Source organism: Brienomyrus brachyistius, chromosome 9 (assembly GCF_023856365.1).
Source record: "Brienomyrus brachyistius isolate T26 chromosome 9, BBRACH_0.4, whole genome shotgun sequence".
Lineage (NCBI taxonomy): Eukaryota > Metazoa > Chordata > Actinopteri > Osteoglossiformes > Mormyridae > Brienomyrus > Brienomyrus brachyistius.
The window spans coordinates 10,541,751-10,568,163 of NC_064541.1; the positions used below are offsets into that span (position 1 = coordinate 10,541,751).

Sequence of the window (26,413 nt, forward strand, 5' to 3'; positions counted from 1 at the left end):
GGTTGTCTAGTCTTTTGTAGTATGTCTCTGGTGTGGCCCGTGCTAGACGTTCAATCTTAAAGTAAGAAATATTCAGCATTAAGGTATTCTCACTTCCTTCTGGTCACCATTTGTCAGAGCCTGCAAAGCATTCTGGTCCGTAATAACTGTGATGTCACACTCTTCCCTGGGCTGTTTTCTGTTAAGAGCTCCATACTGCCCAAGAGTGCACAGATTCAGCTGCATCTTTCTACCCCATGTGACCTCCCTCTGGGAAAGATTTCGTTTTGCTGTGCTGGTAATTCGGGTATCCGGCTTACTGACGATCCACCCGAGTCGAGCTGCCATTTCGCTTAAACCCAAATGGGGAAACTGTGATGTCACTCGCCAGTATCTCTTTCTGTTTCGTTTCCATGTTTGTTCTTATGCTTGTAATACCGGGAGGTCGCGTCCCCAAAAGCGAAATGTTCTTTTACCAGGAAACAATTACCAGGAAAAATTAAAACAAACTTGAAAATGACCTTGAAGGCCTTTCGTCTTCTTCCACAAACTTTTTTTTTCGAAACACACTTTTCCTTGATTAACAAATTCTTACGTTCGGGGCATTCGTTAACCTCAGACTGGTCTTGGCGGCTTATCAAAGGCGTAATAATTAAGCAGAATGCGGATTTAGCCAGCATGCGTGTGATTCCTGCTCGCTGCGCTAATGCTCTTGTAATTAAACAGATTTAGTGAGCGTGTGCAGCCAGAGTGCCTGGCGTTGATGTGGAATCGTTTCCAGGGTTTTCTTTAACTTCTGCCTGCGCCCCATGCAGGTGAAATTAAAGAACACTCTGTGTCTGACTTTACATGAAGTATAGGATTTCAAGTACGTGATCTGGTGTTTTTAATCTTTGTGTATTGTGTTTGTAGGTGCCCTGTGGTGGGCGGGCGTCCTGTCCTGTGCCCCGTGCCTCGTGTTCTGTGCTGTCTGGCACAGGCTCCAGGGTTATAGTGACCCTGTCTTGGTTGGAGGTTGTTTTCATCATCATCCATCCATTTTCCTTAACTGATTATCCAGAACTGGGCTGTGGGGAGCCGGGAGGCGACCCCAGGAAGTATGGGGGACCAGGCAGGGGGCGCCCTGGATGGGTGCCAGAGGGGTACGGTGACAGTGGGTGTAGAGTGATCTGTCGGAAGAGCTTATTAAGAATTGCAGTTACAGTGGCTGCAATTTCCCATTTTAACGATGCGTTAAATTAATGGTGGTCACGGCAACGCATTAATTCTGACACCGCATTCCGGGTTTAATGACTGAAAAGTTTTAATGGCATGCGAGTCTGCGGGGAGTTTTAATGAAACCTTTGCTTTAGAAATGTAAAATAAGGCCATCTTTAATTAAAGTTGCTCAAAGCCCTTAACACTTACAAATGGGCTTGTTAGCATGGCAGACATCTTTAGCTGAGAGAATGCTGCATTTAGTTGGCTGAATATGCAAGGGTTCTCCCTGACCTGCCATAAGTCATTATGGCCTATAGGGGGAGTAGTGGCTAAGGATGCTGGCAGACCTTTTCAGTTCAGCTTTCTGTGTGTGCAGAACATCAGGGGTGCATTTCAGTGATTGACAATGACATGAGAGGTTCCCTCGATCCCGCGAGAAGCATTTCTGTTGTACATTCTATTGACTGCAGGTGGCCCAGCGGATCCAGAACCATCCGTCCATCTTCTAAACGAACGAAGCAGTCCATGCCTTGACTGATACCTTTGGGGATTATTTTAAATTGTGGTAGCTTTTTCTCCAGGTAGTTCTTTTTTAATTTGGGACAGACTTCCTGTCTGCAGTCACCCACACAGAGCCCCCACAACACTCAAAGGAATGGTGAAGACCTTCTACGACCACATGGAGAATCATGGTTTTGTGCGGTGATTCCCGCAAGAAGCCCCTGTAACACCCACAGCAGGATGCAAGCCGCTTTGCCTCCGATGGCAGTAGCTGCAGTCGGCCTGGCTTTGATCCGTCTGCTACTGGGTGCAGGGGGCACTTTTAAAGGAAGTCTTCTTATGTCAGCATCGAGGAGGAATCCCTCTGTGCTGGGATGCATGTGTGTCAATCATCTGCCGTCTTTCGCTTCGGTGCCCCCCCGAGCCCCGGATGGAAAAAGAAACATGTGTGTTGAGAGCTCAGAAAGACAAAGTGGGGACCTGTTGCCCTTTCCCGAGGGGGTTATCGCAGATTGGGATGGAGAGCATTTGAATTTGGAGCCTCATGGATGCCCCGTCCATTATGCCAACATGACACCAGGCCTGGTCCTGCCCATAGCAACGTGTCCTGCGGCTTTAAGAGACCCTCTAGCTGGGTGAGCGATGACTCATCTGGCCTTGTGACTCCTTACACCGGGTTATGGCCCTTTGGGATGCACTGGGATTTATATGAGACCTCGGTTTCTGGAGCTCATGACGTAAAGTTTTTGTGCTGTCTTGACTCTTGAGACTCTTCCGGAAGGCACGTCGAATCCATCTGCGGTTGGTGTGACCGACGCACCTGCAGTTCAGGCACCGGCTGCTCTGCCTCACGTCGCTTTGAAACCTCGCGTGTCAAAGTGCCGATTTTCTGGCCTCTTTTACAGACAGACCACACGGCTAACTGGCAGCCAACCTACTATTACTCATCTTTGTAGCTGCATTATAATCATGATTTAGTTACTTCAAAGCTAACACCCTCCTTCATGTGCTGTTTTCATTATTTTGGTCACCCCCATTTATATTATTATGAATTTATATACCTTGACCCATGGACCTTTGTTTAAATACTCTGTCCCATTGTCTTCTGGTCTCTGTACATTTTTAAATATAATATTATATATTGTTTGTGAATGTGCCCCGCCTTGGGTTGGCACCCTGTACTGCGTTTTTCCTTGCCTTTCTAGGATAGGTATGGATAATGGATGGATGGATTATATAAAATTTGTATATATTCTGTGCTTTCAGATTGTCTGATAGTGCTTCTACTCCTGTTGGTATTTTTCAGAGCTTAAGTCCTCCGTTTTCTAGTAGAAACCACACTTGGAAAGACAGCATGTAAAAATAAACTAGATTAAACTGAATTAATAAACAACACAGATCTCTGCAAGGAGGCGGGTTAGGAGGGGTCCTCTTCAGTAGTTGAGTGAGCACCCCCCCCCCCCCCCCCCTCCGCAGCCCTGAAAGGACCCAGCGTTAGTCCTGGGCAGTAGCGCACACCCGACCCCCAAGAGTGCCTGTATAGCTGAACCAAAGCCAGCAGCAGAGACGGCCAAGAACAGCTGGCCACACCGGAGACGGCCCCGCCCCCTTGCCCGAGCCCCCCCCCGCTTCACTCCTCCACCCACGGACTCCATCTGGGCCCTAGCAGTGGGGCCCGCTTTGATCACCTCGGAGCGGAACCCCGACATCTGTTCTCGCTAAGCCGTAGCCCCCAAAAGAACAAATTCCATTGTTGGCTTTTTTCAGGGAGCATTACTGTACTGAACCGAAGCACAAAACCATTCTCCTTAGTCACGTGGAACGTTAAATAAGGAACAAAAAGCATGGAATCCTCTTTGTAAGCGACACTGAGGCAGAACCACTTTGGACAGTGGTTTCCAAAGTCCTATCCGCTGGTCTGCACGCATTACCCCATTATCCATTGATCATACGTGATCGGAGGTTAGAGGCGGCAGATTAACCAGCACAATAGCATCTGCTTCGCCTGAGCTGCTGTGGTGATCTAAGTGTGAAGAGGATGTAGTGAAGTTTTCTTAAGGATTGTATGGATTCTGGTTGACAATGGTGGTGTCACACTCTGCTTGGTAAGTGCACTGAACGTCAATTGTGACGCTGTGGGTATGTAATAAGTTTGCTAATTCATTAGTAACCGCAAAACGGAGAAGTACAACTTGGTTTTATGGAAAGCAGCCAATGAGAAGATACCGACATACCCAGATTTGAACACACAAAAAAGTTTTTTTGAGGGCTTCGTAAATTTCAGGGTCCTGATGCAGCTGTGGAGAATGTATTTTAACCCACCCCCCATAAGCCTGGCCAACGCCAAGGACGCGGCGTGGGAGGGGGGCTCAATAGACAGGATCTGCTATAATTAGCCTCCCAGAGGGGGAACTTGCCCCATCCAAGACCCCCCACCTCTGAAGCCCCTGACCCCAGAGTATGCCATTAATCAGGCAGTGGGCCGGGACCCTGCCTTCCTCTCCAGCCTCCTGAACCGCTCCACCTCTCCCTCTGTCCATCCAGGCCCTCCTTTCTCCCCTACCTGTTCTCGTCACCACCCTTTATTGCCGTACTATGCTGGCTGTTGCCTTTTGAGAGAGACAGACAAGGCCTACGGAGGCTGCGCCACATGGCGTCCGGCTCTGGGGAGTCCACGCGCTCCTGGGGCTTTTTCACGGGGGCAGGAAGCTTCCTGTCTGCAACTAGGCGGTCTGGCTGGGGTCCAGATCAGTGGCTGCCTTATCTCTTCAAGCGCCACCCCCCCACCCCATGGTGTAGACAACGAGCGTCCGCTCAGCAACCCCCCATTCCGGAACTGTAAACGCGGGACAGCACCTCCAAAGGCCACGATGATAAGCAGAGAGATGACAGAGCCTGGTATCCATTATTCATCTCTGCAGTCTTGTCACCCCAGCGGTGAAGAAGACAAAGGGCTGAGGGGCTTAGTGTAGCACTTCCCAGTCTGGTCTGAAGGGACCCGGAGCCAGTCCGCGTTTTTGCTCTCTCCCAGCTCCCGGCCCCCTGGCTTAAAGCACACAGGTCTCCTACGACATGGACAGATGGGGAGCCGGTGTTGGGCTCCTAGGGGGGTGCATTTCTCGAACAAACAGGTCAGACTGTGAGCTTTTTATATTTAAATACTATTTATACTCCTTTAAATAAAACTTAGCCTGCAGCCCTGTTCAAGATAAGCAGTTAGAGGATGGATGGATGGATGGATGGATGGATGGATGGACTTTATTTGACTGAGTTGAATAGGACAGATTTCTTAAACTTTAAAGAGTTTTTGTAACTCAGCAAAGGTTTGGTAATGAACAGTGAGTGTTAGTCACATGGTATGAATCAGTAACTGAGAAAAGGTTACTGGTTCATAAGGTTACTCCTGCTATCTCAACAGAGACAGACATAGAGCTGAACCCTCGTGGGTAAACAGAACGCCGTGCTAAAAACATAAAGGTTGTGGGTTCAGATCTCTGGGAGCACATATGAATTGTAACCCTTACATCTACTGTAATTTGCCTTGGATAAAAGCCTGAGAAAAATGAGCAAATGTATTCATGAGAACTTATGGGTGCAATGGTTTCCTTATGCCAGTGTTTCCCAATCTGGCCCTTAGGGGCCCCCAGCAGTCCGCGGACTATCTGTGGGTCCCCGAGCACTGGATTTGAAAAACTGCCTTATGCTGTCAACAGGCAGCACAATCTCATTGGGGAACATTTTTGCCCAGTGCCTAGGGGGTTCAAATCCCACCTCTTCTGTGTGTGTGGAGTCAATCATCTGTGTAAGTACCTCCTGCAGAATATGGTGCCTGTAAGTTGTACTGTACCGGCATCCCATCCAAGGTGTGCCCCAGGGCTGCTCCCAGTTAATACGCTCCTACAGTATGAGGAGATATCAGGCAGCCGCTGAGCCCTTTGGCCTGTCAGAGTGTCGCTGTGCCCATGGCCACGCTTTCCCCCGTGGCCCCCGTACAAACAAATGTTTCATTGAATACTCAAGGTGAAATTGAATAAAGCGTTCCCAGAATTCCCGGCTCAGTATGGAATGTTGTCTCTTTATCCTGTCTTGTAGATGTCAGTGCTGAGCAGCAGGTGGATGGAGGTCACAGCCCGGCCAGGTGACAGCGCCAGATTCGTTCAGGTGCCCGTTTGCTTTGAAGAACACGGCTGGCGGGAGGACGACCTGAGGGCCCGTGCGCTTGTGCGCGCTTTTCCAGTTAATCATTAGAACTATGTCTCCTTACATTTAAGTGAATGTTCTGTGTGTTCATCTACCCATTCAGGCTCAGTGTGGCCTGGAAGGATGTTGATGTGTTGATATGTAAGATCATACGCAGACACACTCGTGCATGGAGAGACACGCTACTCCCTTCTCTCTCTCCGCATTCATTTCTGTCTTTAAGGTGAAGTTCTTACTTTGTTTCAGCAGTGATCTTAAATCAGCGAGGCTGTGATTTGTGATGTTTTTTTTTCCCCTTGTGGTTTAGCATTCAGTAGGTAAACGTTTCCAGACAATGCTAGCATATAACTTCCTTTGTATTGGGAGTCCGCTGGAGGGATTGCACCTGGGTATTTGGACGAGAAAGCCCCCCCACACCCTAAGACATCAGAAGCAGGAAACGGGGGCGATGGTGGTCGAGGAGGGTAAATAGCTGGAGGGGAAAATCTAGGAACCGGTGACTTTTTAATGTTCTCATCTCAGAATGTTGCCAGGGACTGTCTGAAAACTTTCCTACAAGATCTTTGTTTGAAATTTCAGCAGTAATAATATTGTAACAATAAATAATCGTGCGCTTCGCACAATATGTCATGCAGATACGCTTGTCCAGGGCTGTTGCCGGCCTTGACCTGCGACTGCAGGGAAACAAGGATGCTTGCAATATATTCTTAGTGACATTACGCACTCGCACTTGACACACTCTCGCTGTGTGTATACATAAGACTACCATGGGCAATAGACACGCAGTGGTGCTGCTGCGTACAGGATACAGGGAGCATCTAGCCTCAGTGACCCGCTTACGTTTTCAGTTTGCCTGTTATTAAGCAAATCCCATTCAACCTTCAAAGGAGATGGGACAGTAATCTTTGGATTTTTAACCTGCAGGGACCGATTTTAAAGAAAAAAACTAATCAACAGGCTTAACTTGTCTCCTGGTGTTTCTTGAACCTTAATAGGGAGGTCAGGTCAGAGCAAAATTTTATTAGCAATGACCACAAACGTGTGTTGGATTCAGTTAGTCTTCCACATCACAGTTCATGTCCACAACAGAAACTCTTTACAGATTTTTTTGGCTGAGGAGGTGGGAGGGATTAAGGGACTTGTGTGGTCTTCCTTTGGCTCCTCCTGCATGCCTTTGCCTCAAAGTTCTCTGCCTCGATACCTTGCCTCCACCACACTGAAGCAGTGGTTCATGGTCTAATAGTGCTGAACGTGATTTCGGGATGTGGTCTTAGACTCTGAACATCAGCCTTCAGTGCTGTCGACGATTATGCTGACACTGACGTGAGAACCTTCCTAACTATTTATTTACCCCAGAAAAAAAAATTTCGGCGCTGAAAAGGTTTACAGATGCACAACCCATTAAGACAACAAAGTTGTACTTAAACTGATTTTCTGTAGTGAATGTGAGAACAGGTAGAAAACCAACCTCGATGTTCTCCATTTCACTGACCCACCAACTCTCTCCCGGTGGTAGACTGCGTTGCTGTAAGACAGAATTATTCAAAGCCATTTGTAACGGATGGAAACCTTTATCAAGCTATAATAATGTCTTGACCGTGTCAAAGGGCACGTTGTTTAATAACGTATATGACTCTGCACTGTTAACGAGGAGTACGAGAGAAATGGATTGTTATGGAAACCTGGTATCTCTTTGTCACTGCTCACACTGGCGGGCTCAGAGGGACCCGTAAACACGTGACCTGTATGCATGTACCCATAGGCTTTAGGGTCAGATTGCAGACACCGCCTTCCGTCTGCCGCTGACTTGGCTGTCCTTCAGGACCTTTCTGAGTGGCTCTTAATGACAGATGACCTCATTTGCTGATGGGCTGCGCTGATGTCACCAGTCATTTAACCACTGCCTCCAAAACCGTCCAAAATTTGCAGGGAAATGCGTAAAAGGAAGATAATATCAAAGGCTGTTTTATATCAGTAGTTACTGTTGCCTTCGGGCTGTTGGTAGGATTAGCTCTGAGCATCAACCCTGACGAACATAGATGAAACGAGAAAAATCAGTCGGCGCGTTAATGCGCCACGCGGAGTCTTCTGCTAACGAGCGTTCTTGAATACGCTTCTTTCTCCAATATTCCAGCTAAACGAAGAATCGCTTTGCGTCGAGCCCACGTCGTCCAGTCAGCGCATTAACACATTCGCAGCAGTCGTGCAGGACGTGCTGTGGTAGTATAGCAGCAACTGGAAGTTCTCATTTGCAGCCGATAGAAAACACTTGAAGTAACTTTGGCGCATTTCGGTGTAATTCTGACAACGGTGTGTACATAACAAAATGAGGGCCAGTGACCTCACAGGAGATACTGCAACAAAGCGCAATCATATAGACGCGCTCATCGCACTTCGGAATGACTTCCAGACACTATTAACAACTGAATCATTCAAGTACTCTAAGCATGCAAGTATGTCGTATGGCAATCTTATGTCTTATCTGTAGTTCTTTACTGTCCTCTTGTGAGCAGCAGAGCACCATGGCCTACCGGAGGATTCGAGTGCTTCCAAATATGTTTCCCTCAACAAGCGATTCAGGCATTGAGGTAACAGAAATCCAGCTGACCGAATGGGTTGCGGAGTTCATTTGTGAGCTAAATGGCTTGCTGTATAGTAGGCATCGGCTAAAAAAAACAAAAACAATATGAATAATAAAGGAATAACTGAAAATGTGGGAGACTTGCAATATAATTGCACATCTGATAACAGCACTGTGACAGTTGAACAGGCAGTTTCAGTGTTAGCCATCAGCTCTCGCTTTGCCTCTCTTTCCTGTTGTTATATATTTATAAATATGTATACTGTAAAAAAGGGAAGCCTTCAAGGGGAGCGAGCAGAGGCGCACAGTGCGGAATCAGTACTTATGATCATCTGTGAATATTTAATCATTTTGTTTAACTTTGTTATAAACTGTCTCAGTTGTATATACCGGGGATCATGTACCCCTGTGGACAGTGTAACCGTAGTGATACTTCAAAGTTAAAAATGTATATCTTTTCAGGTCACGAATGTTCCTTCCAATCAATCAACCACAGGATTCATATATATATATATATGAATATACACATACACATATATATATATATATGTGTGTGTGTGTGTAATTTTTTGAATGCCAAGTCAGGCTTCGATTACATATTCTCTTTTTCCATATGATGCACTGAAAAACAAAGGTTGACAAGGGGTTTGGAACATAGAAACGTTATCAGTCACTTTTTAAATGCTAAAAACTTAGTCAGTTAGTCGAGCAGTGGTTACCTTATTTGTTACAAGCTCTGTGTAATAATGTTATTATGGAAGATGTAATGTCCTTCTGTAAATGTTGTTCATTGACGTTTTACCTGAAATAAAGTTTATTGACTTAAATATGACGTCTCTCCGCTGACTCTTTTGGTAAACTGACCATGTCCGAGAGTGACATGCTCGCTTCGTGTAGATGCTGCTTCATTCAGCTTAAGCTGGGGGGGCATCTTAGAGCAGGCCACCCTGCCACAGAATGCCCCCACCTGTGTAACTCTGGATGGGAAAATGCTACATGTACCATACTTGCACCAGATACTCATATTCACCCCTTATTTGTGCTGTATAAATTACTTTGGGCTGGGCCATAAAGAAAGGAATCTAGCTGGGGGGCATCTTAGAGCAAGCCACCCTGCCGGGAGGCCCTTAGACAGGGGGGGCATTCTGTGGCAGGGTGGCCTGCTCTAAGATGCGCCCCCCCCAGCTAGAATCTTTTCCTTATGGCCCAGCCCAAAGTAATGTATACAGCATAAATAAGGGGTGAATATGAGTATCTGGTGCAATTTTGGTGCATGTAGCATTTTCCCAGCCAGAGTTAGACAGGGGGGGCATTCTGTGGCAGGGTGGCCTGCTCTAAGATGCCCCCCCCCCAGCTAGAATCTTTTCCTTATGGCCCAGCCCAAAGTAATGTATACAGCATAAATAAGGGGTGAATATGAGTATCTGGTGCAATTTTGGTGCATGTAGCATTTTCCCAGCCAGAGTTAGACAGGGGGGGCATTCTGTGGCAGGGTGGCCTGCTCTAAGATGCCCCCCCCCCCCCAGCTAGAAACTTTTCCTTATGGCCCAGCCCAAAGTAATTTATACAGCATAAATAAGGGGTAAATATGAGTATCTGGTGCAATAAAGTATGAAAAATATCTTTCAACTAAATCAGTCCCTTCCTGCGACTGAAAGCGACTGTATTTGCACAGACGAGCATTGTAAAGATGAAAAACATTACTGTAGCGTTTTAATGAAAAAGTTACCGTCACACTTGTGACGAATTACAGGATGTTGTGAATGATAACTTAGGGTTGGAATGTAAAAAGGCATAATAAACAAATAATAAACAACTAGTCGGTTTAGGGCAAGAAAATGAATTTACAGCGAGCGCTCGCTTCTGCTGCGCTGGAGAAGCGACTTTGCCTTTAAATGGGGCGATGACGTCAGGGGAGGCAATCCGTGGCAGGGGGGCAGTTTAGGGCACAACAACGGATCGTGCAGTTTACTTCGGGTACATCAATGCAGTTTCGATTAACTCATAAGATAATACACATTACATCTATCTTTTATCCGGGGAAACTGGGCCGTCAGCATTTTGAACAAGCCAGGGTACCCCCTAGAGATGATGTCAGTTTATTGCAAGGTATATACATGTACACATGTAGTACTATGCGCAATTTAGAGTAGCCAATTAACCTAATTACATTTTTAGAATGATTAAATCAACCAAAGGAAACCGCACAACACGGGCAGGACATATAATCAATGAAAACGTCCTCATCGGAAACGACTGGCTGATTTAAGGGATTTTTAAAGAATTATGTACGTTATAGGCTTACGATAGGAACATGCATGCTTCGTATCTTTACGGATTCCGATTTTTGCGCACCTACTTGATTTATACTATTTATGATCAAATTATAGTTTTGGGAAAAAGCAAAAAATTAGTAATGGAAAATAAATATGTCAATAACTGACCGGGAAACTCTATTGTGTTTGGAGATGAGCAAGAGTGAAAAGGAATAGAAATGAATGCGGAACAAAACATATACATATATATGAACTGATGAGAAGTTTTGCGTTAAAACTTTCATACTCCGTGAACTTTCATACCAGATAACAGACTGACTCCCGAACAAAGAAGCATTATTCATTTTTTTCTATCCAGTCACGAGTTCTGCTATCCCAAAGTGGGAGCAGAAAGACTTTACTCCGATACGCGTGCAGTGCCTCCCTTCGGGTTCAATAGACAAGCTGCGCATCCAATAGGAATGCGGAGCGCTTTTACCTTCCGTAGGGATTATCGCTATGTGATGTGCAGTCGAAAAGGCGTCACTGGTGACTTGCCCTAGGTAATCTGCTTTCTTGAGTGTTTTTGAGATTTACTCTCTCCTGCGAGCTATGAACCCAGTACCTTCTGGTTACGAGCATGTCATATCGTTTGCTACTTGCATATGTTCACTAAGCATCTAGCTATAAGAATTTAGCGGACGGACTCCCAATTTCACCCCAGCAGAAAGGGAATTCCATGCATTCTTCGAAAGAAAGATGTGATAATTGTACAATTCACCTATTCTACAGATCTCACAGTACATTTTACGTAATATCTGAATGGGACCAGAAAATGCTGGCATAAGTCTATGTGAAGTCTCCGGCCCTAATTCACTTTGCCTAGCGCAGTGCTACCGGGAGCGGGGGCGGGGGAGTGGTGCCGGTGGTTTTTCTTAGTCGGCGCCTCGTCAGATGATGGAGGACTAGGCGGCCGCCTATGTTGCCTAATGGATTGAACGGCACTGGGCAAGGAAAAGTTTCTCATAAAGCGGGGTTGGGCACTTCATCGGTTCACCTCCTTCCAGTTGGTATTGGAAATGAGACATAAAAATAACAACGTCTTAAGGTGCTGTATCTTAGGGGTATTGTTGTCATCTAAGCACTTCCTACGTAATTATGTCGAAAGTGACGTTCTATTACCTAATTAAACTGGATGTTTTGCCAGTTATCAATAATTAAAAATAAAACGACTGCTCAAATCACGTGAAAAGGCTCTAATGCATCTATTGGCTTTACAGGTGGCTGGACAGGCAGAAGAATTAGACACAGCAAAGTTAAAAACTTTCACTACATAAGATAGGTGTGTCCTTTATGACAAAATTCTGAAACTATGCTTCAGATGTGCGCTCCATCTCTTAAGTTGCGAATAACTCTTTTTAAAGAAAGTAAAATGTAGACGTTCCCTAAAGCCTGCCATCTGTCCAGACCCCGCCCCTCTATCCATATGCGGGAGAGAGCGGGGCGCCTGGAAACCGGTCTGCGCGGCGCTGGAAGACGGGCGCAAATGGTCAGACTGGGGGATCCGCCAGGCGTCGGTGCTGCGCTGCTCTCACTGCGGTCCGGTGCGGTCCAGGAGCGCCAGCGGACGCGCTGCAAGTCCGCTTTTAAAGTTTCCTCTCGGAAGTTTTTTGGATCGGACTCGGCGATAAGGACTGGGAAGTATCGGGTCGCGCTGCGACACCTGGTAGTTTGAAAAAGCGAAACTCTGAAGGTAGAAAGTAATGGCTCGGGAAGATGGTTTGCCGCTGGGCTGCGGGAGAGCCGGAGGCAGGCTGCTGGCAGTGTGCTCGGTGGCGATGCTCGGACTTCTCGGGGTAAGTGGGCAGCCCGGCGAGCGGGGCATGTCAGTCCCGGAGCACGGCTTCTGCCAGCCGATCTCCATACCCCTGTGCACTGACATCGCCTACAATCAGACCATCATGCCCAACCTGCTGGGGCACACGAACCAGGAAGACGCCGGGTTGGAGGTGCACCAGTTCTTCCCGCTGGTAAAAGTTCAGTGTTCGCCCGAGCTGAAGTTCTTCCTGTGCTCCATGTACGCCCCGGTGTGCACCGTGCTGGAACAGGCTCTGCCCCCGTGCCGGTCGCTCTGCGAAAGGGCTCGGCAGGGCTGCGAGGCGCTCATGAACAAGTTCGGCTTTCAGTGGCCGGACAGCCTGGCCTGCGAGACTTTCCCGGTGCACGGAGCCGGCGAGCTGTGCGTCGGGCAGAACACTTCCGAGAGGAGCCCCCCCATCAGCCCCACCGTCTCCGTCACCGACGATCCTCATCCGGAGGGCAACGCTGACGGGCGCTTTCGGTGCCCGGCGGCACTGATGGTCCCGCAGTATCTGAACTACCGCTTCCTCGGCGAGGAGCACTGCGGCGCCCCTTGCGAGCCCTCCAAGCCGCATGGCATGATGTACTTCAGCCAGGAGGAGCAGAAGTTTGCCCGCATCTGGATCGGAATCTGGTCGATCCTCTGCTGCGCCTCCACCCTCTTCACGGTCCTCACCTACCTGGTGGACATGAAGCGGTTTAGCTACCCTGAGCGGCCAATTATCTTCCTATCTGGTTGCTACACGATGGTGTCTGTTGCTTACATCGCTGGCTTCCTGCTCGAGGATCGGGTGGCTTGCAACGAGAGGTTTGACAGCGAGGCCCGTACTGTGGTGCAGGGCACCAAAAAGGAGGGCTGCACCATCCTTTTCATGATGCTTTACTTCTTCAGCATGGCCAGCTCCATCTGGTGGGTGGTACTGGCCCTGACCTGGTTCCTGGCGGCTGGCATGAAGTGGGGCCATGAGGCCATCGAGGCTAACTCCCAGTACTTCCACCTGGCCGCCTGGGCCGTGCCGGCCGTGAAGACCATCGCTGTGCTGGCGGTGGGCCAGGTGGACGGGGACCTTCTGAGTGGTGTCTGCTTCGTGGGCCTCAGCAGTGTGGCGGCCCTCCGCGGCTTCGTCTTGGCCCCGCTGCTCCTCTACCTTGCCCTGGGCACCTCCTTCCTGCTGGCGGGCTTCGTGTCGCTGTTCCGCATCCGCACCGTCATGAAACACGGCGGCACCAAGACGGAGAAGCTAGAACGGCTTATGGTGCGTATCGGCGTCTTCAGCGTGCTCTACACGGTGCCTGCCGCCGCCGTGGTGGCCTGCTACCTCTACGAGCAGGCATACCGCGAACAGTGGGAGCAGACGTGGCTCAGTCGGGCCTGCAAGGCCTATGCGGTACCCTGCCCTCTACAGCGCCCCCTGCAGGCCGTGCCTGATTTCACAATCTTCATGATCAAGTACCTCATGACCCTGATTGTGGGCATCACCTCAGGGTTCTGGATCTGGTCCAGCAAAACTCTCAACTCCTGGAGGAAATTTTACACAAGACTGACCAATGGTAGACGGGGGGAGACGACTGTGTAATGCTACCACTACGCTGAAGACCCTGCCCTCCATACAACCATACAGACAAACTCATCTGCAAAGGCATACTTTGTTTTTAACTGAAGAAAGCCCCCCCCCCCCTTTGTGGATATGCGAGAGAAACTCTTTGCTATATCCATGTAAATAAGCATTTGTGAAATTTTGTGAGTATATATTTGTATTTAAAAAGGAGCTTTTACTAATTTTTGAATTGTTACGTCTCATTCCAAAAAAGGTACTGCATCTTTTTGCATATATATATATATATATTATATAAACAAAATTTGTGCGTTGTGAATCAGGACTCCTGGCCTGTGTGTGGTTTGGACATGAGACCCTCTACCCTGAAGTCACCAGCGCTGAGCCTATTTCACAGACGAGCACTTCCTGGACACGCGTAGTGTCTAATGTGGCTGATTTCTGACCAGTTCTTGTTTTTTGTTTGTCTGAAAAATATCCTAAATACAATGTGTTTCTTCCAATATTGCAAATCCAAATGTTTTACCCTGATTCTCTCCCCCCCCCCAATGATTGAATTAAGGCCAAGTGAGCATGGCTGGTAATAATGCTCCAACTGTATCCGTGTTTCATGATGGATGCGATTCCTGGGGTTAAATGTCAAGGGTCAGAGGTCGCTCGACTACAGAGGGCCGCTTCTGGAATGTTCTTAGCAAGGGTTGGGAGTCTGACGGCAGAAGCGGCTGGCGAACGTTGGCGTCCACGCTGGGATGTTGAATGATGCCCCGTGTCCGTGTTATTGTGAGCGGCGTTACGAAGGCCAAGAATCGGATGGGGGAGGGACGACGGGGATTAAAAGTAGTGGAATTAAACGGGAGAGAAGTTAAAACGGCGAGTTGTTTGCTTCCCCCTTTCCAGAATTCCATAAAGTGGAGATTTTTATTTTGGCTCGTTTTTTATCGGTAAGGCTGTGATTCATCACCAATCACTGTGTTTATCGTAAAATGTCGGGGCGATAAGAGTCAGGTAGGCGTCACGCCTAAAAACAAAAACAGTCGTTTTATTATCTCTGCCCTTTTCTCACATTACAAAAACCTGCATGAGTAAGTCAGTGGCGGCTGTTTCGCCAGGAGTCTGGTGTCCGGCCGGGTTCAGAAACCTGCTTTTTTTTGCAGAACCTTCAGCACAGACATTGAATTCTGACAGTGTGACGGCCTTTTACTTCACATGCACCCTCTCCCCCCCCCCCCCCCATCAGTCTTTCTGCATGCTTCCCGTAAAATGTCAATTTAAAATCTTTACACTGTTTTTTAAATATTTTCTACACCATGGAAACCTTTTTTTTTCCATTCATGCAGTTCTTTGTTTTCCTGTTAAAGAATCCTTTATATTTATAGAAAAAAAAATGGTTTGTATATTCCACTCTTGCATTCTCTGAGAATAAAAATTACGACTTTTGTACAAAGCGGCTGCTTTGGAGTGTTGGTTTGTGGTTAAGGTTCGTCTTCTGGGGCTGACAGCTGAAATGCGAGAGGCAGTGAGACTGTAACCTGCTTTTTAGATGGATTCTCCAGTCTGTAGAAGACCGCCGTGCTTGGACTGTGATTGCAGTGTTTGGTTTCCATGTCTGTGTTTCTGTTTAAACACGGAGTGATTTGATTCTTATTTATTTATTTCCTTTTCGAAAGTCCCCTCAGCTGAAAAAAAAAACACTTACGATGTTCTTAAGTTTGCCTTTGGTTTTACTTGAATTAAAAAATAGTCAGAACTGATCCAGCACAGTGTTTTTCCGCACATATCCGTGTCGATTGTAAGGTGTCATTTATGACCATATTAGGTTTTTTTTTAACAGCGTACAGGAATAACATGATACTGAAGTTACTTATTACTGAAGGTTGATTTGGAAATAATTTTTCTAACTTTTTTTCTGTAAACTTCCCAGCAATTTCACGATTATTAATTATGTTATGTCTTCCTAGCATAAAAACTTGTCACTGTGAAGGTAAACAGGATGAATTCAAAGGTAATCCTGACTCATGTCCACTTGCCGTGTTTCACATGTAGATTCTCCGCACTCTTACGCCGCCGAACTTACGGGTTTCCGATTGGTCAGTCCGCTCTCCACGAGGTCATTTCCTGTTTACCTGTCATTCATCGTAATTGGTCTGGGTTGTCTCTGTTCCCCAGTGACGATAACTGTGTCATATGGGAGATGATTAAATTCAAGTTCAGAAGTTCAAGACTCCTGATTTTAAAATTAATCAGTTCATTATTGGCTGCAGCAGGAACCATTATGTAATCATACATGGAAGTATCTAATAAGCAGGTAATAAGTAACTAATGAACAGTATTGACTTACAACTGAAAAATGCCAAAAGTAGTATAATTGATGTAAAATAAAAGACAACTGTTTTCATACATCATTGCTGGCATAGATTAGATACATTTTTTGATAATTGTCCCATCTAATCAATTTTTTTTGTTTATTGGCAAACTGGTTAAGTAACTCCTGCTTATTACCGGACAATATCCCCCCTGCCAGTGTGCACTGCTGTACTGGGACAGCCTTCAGTGTCCCCACCGCCCCACTGGAATGCATACAGCGGTGTCCATTCAGTGCCATGTCGATCACGCAGTCTGAAACTCTGCACGTCTATTTCCTGGGTAACTGGGGGGGTCCAACAAAAACCCCCTCCTGAAACTGGGAAATTAATAATGATTTCTTTGTCGTTTGTTGTATTGCTGATGGTCTTCTGCCTGCCCTGTGATTGGCTGTTCAGTATCGCGTTTCCGGCTTGTTAAGAGGCTGGGCGGCTGCAGACATACAGACCGTGGCACAAGTGTACATACCTGTACATGTTCGTTAACAAAAATATTGTACCTGCTGAACTAAAAAAGGAGTAACTGATAAAGACTGTGAAACCCCCACAAGTAATTTCTCATTTAACCATATAAAATGCAGCAGCGATACATGATATGAGCTAATTTGTTCTCATCCTGCACAGTCGTGAAGGACAGATGTTTCGTAATGATTAAGCTCGGGAACATTGTTTTGCATATTTTTCTTTCTGCTTGTGTGTTTTTGCAATGCCCGTATGCAAATCAGTTTATATAATTGTCTGGATATGTTTTATTGCTTGATGCTGTGGTACGTTATGAGAGGAAAATCACAACGCTGGAGGTTCAGTCAGTCGTAGTCCTGGAAGAATGCTGCCGTAACTGGTATGACAGTCACTGTGGGGAGAGAGTGCCGCTGTCAGACTGGGGGAAATGCTTGATGAATGAAGAGTTCAGTCACACGGCCGGGAACCCAGGCGGGACACGGAGCGTGAGCCTTTGGGGCGGGATTAACCCATCGTCAGATTGCGTTTGGAGTCCGTGACTCCCGGGCGATATGAGAAACGGCTCTTGGGAAAAGCCTGTTTGCCTGTGGTCAGCTTATTGGAGCCTCTGGCATATGCTGCGCTGGCTTATTAAGACGTTGAATTGCCCTGCCTGCTCTCTCAGACGCAAATCTACTCCTAATGTACAGGTATGTTCACAGCCTCGCGTCCCGCGACGTTGTAGATGGTCCACCTATGCCCTGACAGCCTGGAACGTCACAAACCCTCGTTTGACCCTTTATATATTATAATACCTGCAAGTAAGAACGGATTGGGCATAATTAGAGTAATTACACGGGGACGTCGTATGTTCATCTGAAGCATGCTGCGCAAACCCGTCACTCAGCAAAACATAATTTGTACAACGCAACGTTTTTCCCAACACATTTTAATTAGCAGTTACTTTATGACGGTGACTGTGGCAAGGTTGTAGTGCAAATCATCAGTATTTACTATTAATTTTAAACTGTGAAGTGAACAGCAGTCTCCCTGGGTCCTGCAGAGCGGCTTTGCCAAGCCATCTTTTCAAGATAAAATCCCGCTGCGGATTAACCGTTGTACCTTTGAACTCACGACAGCTTCACCTTTAAGCTACAGTATTGTGGAGAGATAGTGCAGCATCTGGAAGTCCACTGATTACATTTCTTTCTTATTCTTCAAGTACAAGCCTGTGTTGGGTCACATGAGACAGTGCAATGCTCAATTTAGTACTAATTTCAGGTCTCCGCTGTAGATTTTAGTGAGCTGGTTGCATTGACACCTGAGATCCAAGACTCAGTCCTGCATCAACGGTTCGCGCTACATGGCGCTTAAAAAACGTTTCCCACGCTTCCAGCCGGAGGGGAAACGGAGGCCCAGTGTGCTGGTGGTACTACAGCAGACTGGTCTGGGCCTGCACACTCGGGTTGGTCTGCCCCGTTTCGGTCCTGTCTGTCACGGCCTTCCGCAGGGATGTGTAGGGACCGGCTCTCCCTTGGGGAGTGAGGTGGGGTGGGGGGTGGGGAGGGGGCTCGTTGGGGGGGGGGGGTTGGCATGTCACCTGCACCTGCATCCGTGCAAAGAAGACGAATAAGAAAAACAAACAAAGAAAGACAAGCCAGGTTTTGTTAAACAAATACAGGCAGCTACACAGAGCAGAACAGGAAGCGTCAGGGCTGGGAGACCCAGGAAGGACTCTGCTGTTGAACCGCTTATCGGGCTGCATCAATCATAAACTCGTTCATCCGTCGAACAGGTTGTCCTGGTGTGGGCAGGCACACAGAATGATGTACACCAGGTACGGTAAAATGGCGGCCTACTCAGCACGGACTGAAGACAAACTGTACAATTATCTCAACCAATTAATAATCTCAACCAGCTCTCAATAATTTGCTACCAGAATTTGGATTTTTATGCATTAATCTAAAAAAATGTCACATCAAGAACAGGGTTGTGGAATGTCAGAAATGTGAATTTCTCATGCGTCCCTCCCCCAGGAATGCCTGCCGTATGTGGGTGCCATGTGTATGCCATTTTACAGTTGAGGGGAAGGAATGGAACACTACAAGAACGACTCTGATTGCTTCTGGAATTACGAAGCTGGACAGAGAGATATCTATGAACACGCTTCCTCCCCTTCAAAAAAAGAAAAAATACAATAGACACACCCCCACCAGAGCTTGGGATGGTTGCGAGTTCTGCCGCTCAGATCACAGTTAATGAGAATTTACAGGCACTGTGATATCAAAGCCAGTTGCCCTACACACCTGCCCTGCTCCACGTTCGAGCTGCCTCTGCCCTATCCAGATTTTATTTAAACAGTAAAATGCCCTAAGGCCATATTTCACAATGTGGTCCTCGGGGGCCCGTAGACGGTTCACGTTTTTGCTCTATCCCAGCTCCCGGTAGGCAGCAAAAATGTGGACTGTCTGGCAGGGAGCAAAAACATGGACCGCTATGGGCCCCTGAGGACTGGATTGGGAAACACTGTCGTAAGGTACAGCAGCAGCTTGCGGGCCCATATCATCCAGTGTTTGACATTCCTCCCCCATCCTGCCAGTTACAAACGGACGGCCAGAGTCTGCAGGCCCTTGGTCGCTATGCTCAGTCGGAATGCCAAGACTCTGTGGCCATATGGTCTCAGTTGTATTCCATCACAGGTTAAGCTAATGCCATCCAAGAATATGCTAAACACTTGGCTCCCAGCCAGTCAGGATCATTTATTATTCACTGCTTTGATTACTCTCTGCCTTTTTCTTCAGAACACTGTTCCAGCCACCCTACCCCCCACACACGCAAAAAGAAAAGCAACTTAATGATTCATGCGACATTACTCGTTTTGCAAACAATCACCTTCGTCTGTTTTCGTGGCCCTGGCTTTTCTCCAGTTCAGTATCGTTCTCACTGAGGAACGTGACTCCTACAATCGCTCAGGAGTTCATGATAATGACACGTCTTGAAAAGGTCAGATGTTTGCAACGACACCTTTTGCCAAAGCGACTGTCAAGTAAAGAAAGCTTGGTACAAGAGTGCAGGATCAGCCTCCAGCATCCCAGAAGCCGTTGGGATTAAGGACATGCTCTTCTGACCATGGGATTCAAACCCATGAACTTACAGACAGGGATTCAACCCCAGAATTTGTTGAGCCACATACCTCACAAAGATTCCAGATATCCTCTCTACAATGCTTGTGTTTTTGAAACCATTTATTCTGTCACACAGAGTAGTGGGACATCATGAATGGTGAAAGCAAACAATAGCACAAACTCTGTATATCTATTTGGTAAACATCCATCTATCCATTCATCCATCCAGCTATCATCCACAGCCACTTATTGACCGGTGGTGCACGGGCTTGAAGCCTATCGCAGGACGTACAGGGTGTAAAGCATAGGACGCTGGTTGGGATGCCAAGCCATTGCAGGGCACATGGAAATCATGCATCATTCAGTTATGCATGAATATATTTACATTTTGTTAAACTCAATCAAAGTCTGGCTTTAATATCCTTTGTTGTTTGGAATTTTAAGCGTCAGTATTTTTCACAGCATCGGTGATGGTCCCTGGTTTCTGCCAATACAAAAGTAGTAAACATGTGCCCATGTTAATGCAGAAATAAGTGTTTGTGTTTCAGCATTTAGGAATCACATAAAAGTGACATGATGTCTGGAGGGTTATGTTTTCTTTTAAGGCTTTACAGCTTCTCATAACGCCGAACACATGCTTAACATGCGGCAACTTCCTGAGGTTTTGCGCAGTCTAATTCCGTTGAGCGTTTTAGAGCGTTTCTTAAGGAAGGCCGCATTCCTGCTGGTTTAATTTGCTTTACTTGAAAGCAAAAATCACCAGACTCTGTTACATTCATACAATGCCCACAAAGAACAGGCTCTGCGGCTGTTGTCTCGAGGTTCCTCGACGTGTGGCTGACGCTGTCTTCTCAAAAAAAACAGGTCATATCCAACACTGGCTGAGCCCTAAGAAGTTACAGCATACGCACTGTGCACACCATGCGCTGCACATGTGCTAATATCCAGTGAAAGAGATTGCACCAGCACTGGAATGTCCTGAGAAAGCATTTTATTCCACTGGATGAAATATCAAGCCAAAACACCCCACACTACTAGCAGCCCCACCTCCTGGCTCACAGCTGCCTGACAGGAGCACCTGAAAGAGATTGCCTGAAAAAGGACTCATTAAGCTGCAATGCTGACTCTGGGTCAGACCTGTCACAACTGTCGTTTAGTTTTCCAGTGGAAAAACAGGCGTTTGTGTCAGATGCTCCTGTAACATTATTACTTCCGAAGAACACATTTAAATTAATTAAGGCCAGATTCACACCTGAAATGATTTCCTAAGAAAAGCAGAAGTGGAGTCGCTAATCCTCCCACACACACACACACACACACACACATATTTCTGCCTTAAAAGAAACGTTTTCCTTGAGGCTGCTGGAATCATCTCTCAGAGAGGAAAAGTCATTGTATGACTTTTCTTTTTTGTTAATGTTTCAAAGTAAACAATCAATCCTGCCAGGAAAACAGAGCTCGGCGATGACTTCTTGGGATGTTCGTAATGATAACGCAAGTCCGGGCTGACAGGGAATGTGGAGACCTGCCATACATCTGTTTCTGGCTAGGCAACGTCGTCGCTGGTTTGTAAAAACCACCATTATGTGCTTTACGGCCCGGTGCTGGCCAAGACGTAACTGCAGGCTCCGAAGGGAGCCGAATGTTTACGCTTCACTCGAGCTGAAGTGTCAGTATATCCGAAGTGCTGGATCGCGGAAGGGTGACGACAGATTCATATGATGAAAGGAAATTAAGAAAGCGAAAAGCAAAGCAAAAAGGAGAACGCTGCTCTTCTCTTCGGAAGGTCTAAAGGACACTGCGGCCAGCGATTCTGGGACTGACGCTTTCCCATATGAGCACATGCTGTGGAATCCTTTCATGTCTTTTGAAGGTAAACTCAGTTATGGCAAATTTCATTTGGTTGTTTGTGCTTGCCGGGCCCGTAGAGGAATTCTGTAGGATCTGTAGGCAGACGGAGTGAAAAAAAGCCATACTGACAGCTTCTAATGTGAAACACACACGAGGCACGGAAAGAGGCAGAGTCTGTGCTTTGTTATGCGTTTCTGCTGCCAAAACAGGCCTCGCCTGCTGGGAGATGTGAGGTTGTGATGTGGGTCATCAGAACCCTGCTCAAAACTTATGGGGGTCTCTGTCAGCACCTTGCGCCCCTCAGGAGTGGGTACCCCCGCTAGCATTCCAGGCATTGGAAGAAAATAAAAAAGGAGGGGGAGAGAGAGAGTGTTCAGAAATTTTTAAAACATGTCAAGTCAGTGGGCAGTGAGTTCAGTGCCTGACAACTTCCACCTCCTACTTCACATCTGCAGTCAAGTCGAGGAAGGAGAAGAGAAACAATGGTTTGGAACCCTCTGGGAGCAGATATCTGTAGGCTGATGTTCATAATTACCTTAAATACTTAACACATCACAGCTGATTGGTAACATTACCAAGAAGCAACTTGACTCATTTGACTCATTCATGGCACTTGGAAGTGTAGAACTATCACCCAGGGGGTTGCAGGCTCAAATCCCACCCTAGGAGAGAGAGAGAGAGAAAAGCCACAGCGCCCATAAGCAAGGAACGTGCCTTGAATCTCTTCTGGAGACAAGGCAAATAAATTATGTGTTCAAAACAGTCTCACCAGCCGACTGAGCGCTTGGCTGCTGAAGACTGAAGACAGAGTCTTCTTGTCCATTCCCTCTGTGTTTGTTGGCTCAGTGCTGGTGGCGTAAGGGTGAGTGACCTCTTCTCTGCATTAGTGCCCAGGGCTAGGCCTGGCCCAGGAAAAATGTTTGGCTGAAAGCTAAATGCGAACGCATAAACATGAAATCCATACTTAGCAACTGATGGGATCAGCTTGAACACTTGAATCGTTAAGGTTGAGCGCCGGCTGGTACTAGCTGGTTGTGTTGGGTAGAAGGTAACTGAAATGTTCTACTTCTCGGTGCTCTGGTCCTTGGGCTCAACCCCTGCTTCTTCAAGGTTTTGTTCCATGTGTGCAGTGTATGTTTTATGGACAGTCCATTGAGAGATGCAGCGAGAATCATATCGGGGAGCATTTTGGAACATACCCTGACCCCTGAGCTCCACCTGGCACTTTTATGGGAACCCTAACCCTGACAGATTCATTAACGTGCCGCCTCCGTAACCACAGGACACCATGGGATGAGGGAATGCTGGTGAAACTGGAACGTCATTGGTTGTGTAGCATTACTCCTCACTAACTCTCTCGACAAAGCATCCTTTTGGCGGGGGGGGGGGGGACTTTACTGGAACCGGACTCATGACAATTGGGCTTTCACCACACCATTGCCAAAACATACAAGTTTAATGAATTTAATTTTGTTTGTTTTTTCAAAATTTTTTGTAGGGGCAGGATACCCTGAGATACGCGGCAACCTCCTTGGATCCTTCCCAGCATGCACTAGGCCCCATCAGCAGTCCCCCGATAATAAAACCACAGGTTTAGGAGGCAGGCTGCAGAATTTCCTGCTACTTAGAATTCCGGCCAGAAATTAGGCCGTCGTTCCCCCAGGCAACGATCCAGCGGCCAAGCAGCGTAAATCGAGCCGGCATGGCACGAGGCCAGATCTCGTCTGTCTGCAGGCGAGCGTTTCTTTGTTTTTAAAAAGGGAATACATTTTAAAATTCACTCCATCACTGTCAAATATTTACAAAGTGAAATATTTACTTGCAGAAGCTGAGTGAGTGCAACTACAGGCTTGAGTGACCTGGAATCTCTTCCCGTGTTTCACTTGGTCGAAAACATACGCATTTGCAGACAGCTTACAGTCACTGCGGACACTTGACACCTTACCTTCCTTGGAGCATGTTCTGCACATCTTGGAAGGTCTCAGTCCGGTTTCACGCGATTTCCCATCATGTCACCAGGTCGTCGTCCACCGTGATCATCTGTAAGTCATTTCTCTTCACAAAGAAATGTCTGTCTTCAAGTTGGCAGTGCAGGAGCAGAGCGTTTGTGCAAACTAGAGGCTCTTTAAATTAGGTGTGCAACTGTGAACTTAAATGGAAATTTTCCCAAGTAGAATTAGGCATGGCTAAATGATTGATTGCACTTAATGTTTGTGTTTTAATGGTCGAAAACCAGCACAGCCCCAGTCATGCTTTGTGCCAAAACATCAATTTACTTAGCAAATTTAGATTTTCTATGATCACCTCTCAGGTTGGGCGATCCATAGGTGACTGAATGCTAACGTCAACATTTCCTGACCACGACCACTTTAACAGATGCTGTTTATAATTATGAAGGTTTATATGGAGGTTTCTAGTCTTAAATTTCACTCTTGTTCTGGTTCAGGCTATAAAAGCTACTATATGTGAGCAGATGCATGTTTCAGGAAAGAATATAAGTTTAGGGAAAAGGACAAACTTAACTGCTTTTGGCTGCATGGAATGGAAAAGCACTTTGATCAATAGATATTAGTTCCTTGGCACTGTAACAGAAGGAAACATACCCCAGCTATAATGAGATGTAATGTTCCACAGCTTACAGTCCTATTCGTTTTGTACCGAAATGCTAGCAGTCCTGCCAACTGGCCCATGAGGAACATGCATAGTGATTCTTTCCTGGGTTCTTTATTGGACAACAGCACCAGGGGGTAGTAGAAGGCATGTTCTTTAACTTGGCCGCGCACTTCAAAGATCAGGACTCCTCGGATCGGGACTTCTCGATCGGAAGTGGAGGATTTCCAGGCAACGTGAACAACTGCTTATTTGTTGTGCAAGTAGCTTAGGAAAATGCAGGCTCATATTCCACATAAGGCATAGAATAAGAGAGCTGCATTCAGCTAACTGCTAACGCACAGCGTGCCATGAGGTTGTTCTCTGGTCGCGGGTTTCTTCTTATATACTCCTTTCCTATTGGCGCCGAGAAAAGTCTGTTCCTCATAGAATGTTGTGCGCAGACCCGCAAACGCCACATAGGCTGGAAAAGATTGCCCGGAAAGATCCATAGGTATTTTTGAAACGTGTTGGTCTGTTTAAAGATTTTTAAACAGCTGATTTAAACGAAGGCATGTAGGTCGAATTGTTAGACTGCAGAAAGGGACCAGCACTGACCTGTGCTGAGGTACAGACAGTCACAGGACTTACTGACTGGTTCTGCTTGTTCTATACCTACAAACACCCCACTACTTGTATGTCTATCTGGGATTCTCTCTCTCTCTCTCTCTCTCGCTGTGTCCTAATACTGTAATCTCCCCACATAATCTTTTTTTAATGTCAACAGTTGGTAGATGTTATTGCATTATTTATTTAAGTTATTTAACTGTAGATCATAACTTACAATTTGGGAATTTGGAGTTTTGTTAATCAAAAGCAGCTTCCACACTGGGACTGAAGCCTTGAATTCCTGCTGTCTTAGTCACTGAAGCATTGAATGGATCTCGCCTTGGCGTGACTCAGACAGACCAGCTCTCAGTCGGTCTTTCTCGATGACTGCATCTGTTTCCATCCATCCATCTTCCACAGAGTTGCCGGCCTCTGTTTCCATGGAGATTGTTTAATCCCAGTCTCAGTCTTAGTCTCTGTCTTAGTTTGTCCACCTTCAACCATCATTTTTCTAAATGTTTCTTTCTAAAAGTTATATTAAAACAGACATGCAATAAAATGATAAAAGTGAAGCTAAGAAACATTTTTCTTTCTTTTTTATTCTGCTAAATTAAACAATTCAGTTGTTTTCAATGCCTCTAATGTCTATTTAAAAATGTGCTTCAGGGGATTATGAAAATTGAACAAAAAAAATTCATCAATTCTAATATGAAGTAGAATAATTTAAAATTATTTTAAAAATACAGCGATGCAATAAGACTGTGACTGAGGACTATGCCACAGGTCTAGCACAGCAGGCTAACCCAACCCCTACCACACATCCCCATTTGGACAACATGTCTGTCTGATGCCAGGAAGTTTCAGTTTCATCCAAAGTAGTCAGTATCAGTATCAGTTTCATCCAAAGCAGATATATTAAGCTCTAGATGGTTTGAACAAGGTTTCATGCCAGTGTTTCAACAGAAGTGTGATACTGAAACATTAACCTCTGACTCTGACTTGCAAAGAGCCCAGCGATTGAGCACAGATCACAGATCCCTGGTTTATGCAGCCATAGTCGCTATATTTAAGTTATGGCCTTTTCTCAGCAAATTGCCCAATTACGCTTTTTTTTCTGACATGCTGGTATCATCAAACAAACATGCCTTTGAAGTCAGAAGGCTTAATCACACATCCTAAAGGAAGCAAATCTGATATCCCAACGTCCTGCCTCTTGCATTTAATTTACCATCTATTACACATTGTGTCTGCTCAGTGAATAAATTTATCTGGGTTCCCCATCTGTCTAATGTATAGCGAAACATGA

At 46.4% G+C, this 26,413-nt stretch overlaps 2 protein-coding genes across 2 annotated transcripts in view; both read left to right on the top strand.

Moving 5' to 3' along the window:
* LOC125749658 (cyclin-dependent kinase 14-like) overlaps positions 1–9,288 on the top strand; it is a 99,323-nt gene extending 90,035 nt beyond the window's left edge. Inside the window, 1 exon segment of the mRNA XM_049027126.1 lies at positions 5,773–9,288. The gene's annotated coding sequence lies outside the window, so the exon portion shown is untranslated.
* A 2,854-nt stretch (positions 9,289–12,142) lies between these two features.
* On the top strand, positions 12,143–15,577 carry LOC125749657 (frizzled-2-like). The gene has a single exon (XM_049027125.1). The coding sequence runs from the start codon at positions 12,480–12,482 to the stop codon at positions 14,151–14,153; it is 1,674 nt and encodes a 557-aa protein (XP_048883082.1). The 5' UTR covers positions 12,143–12,479; the 3' UTR covers positions 14,154–15,577.
* The last annotated feature ends 10,836 nt before the right edge of the window (positions 15,578–26,413 follow it).

Excerpts from the sequence above, each read along its gene's own strand:
- LOC125749657 (XM_049027125.1), top strand. The coding sequence starts at position 12,480 with ATGGCTCGGGAAGATGGTTTGCCGCTGGGCTGCGGGAGAGCCGGAGGC.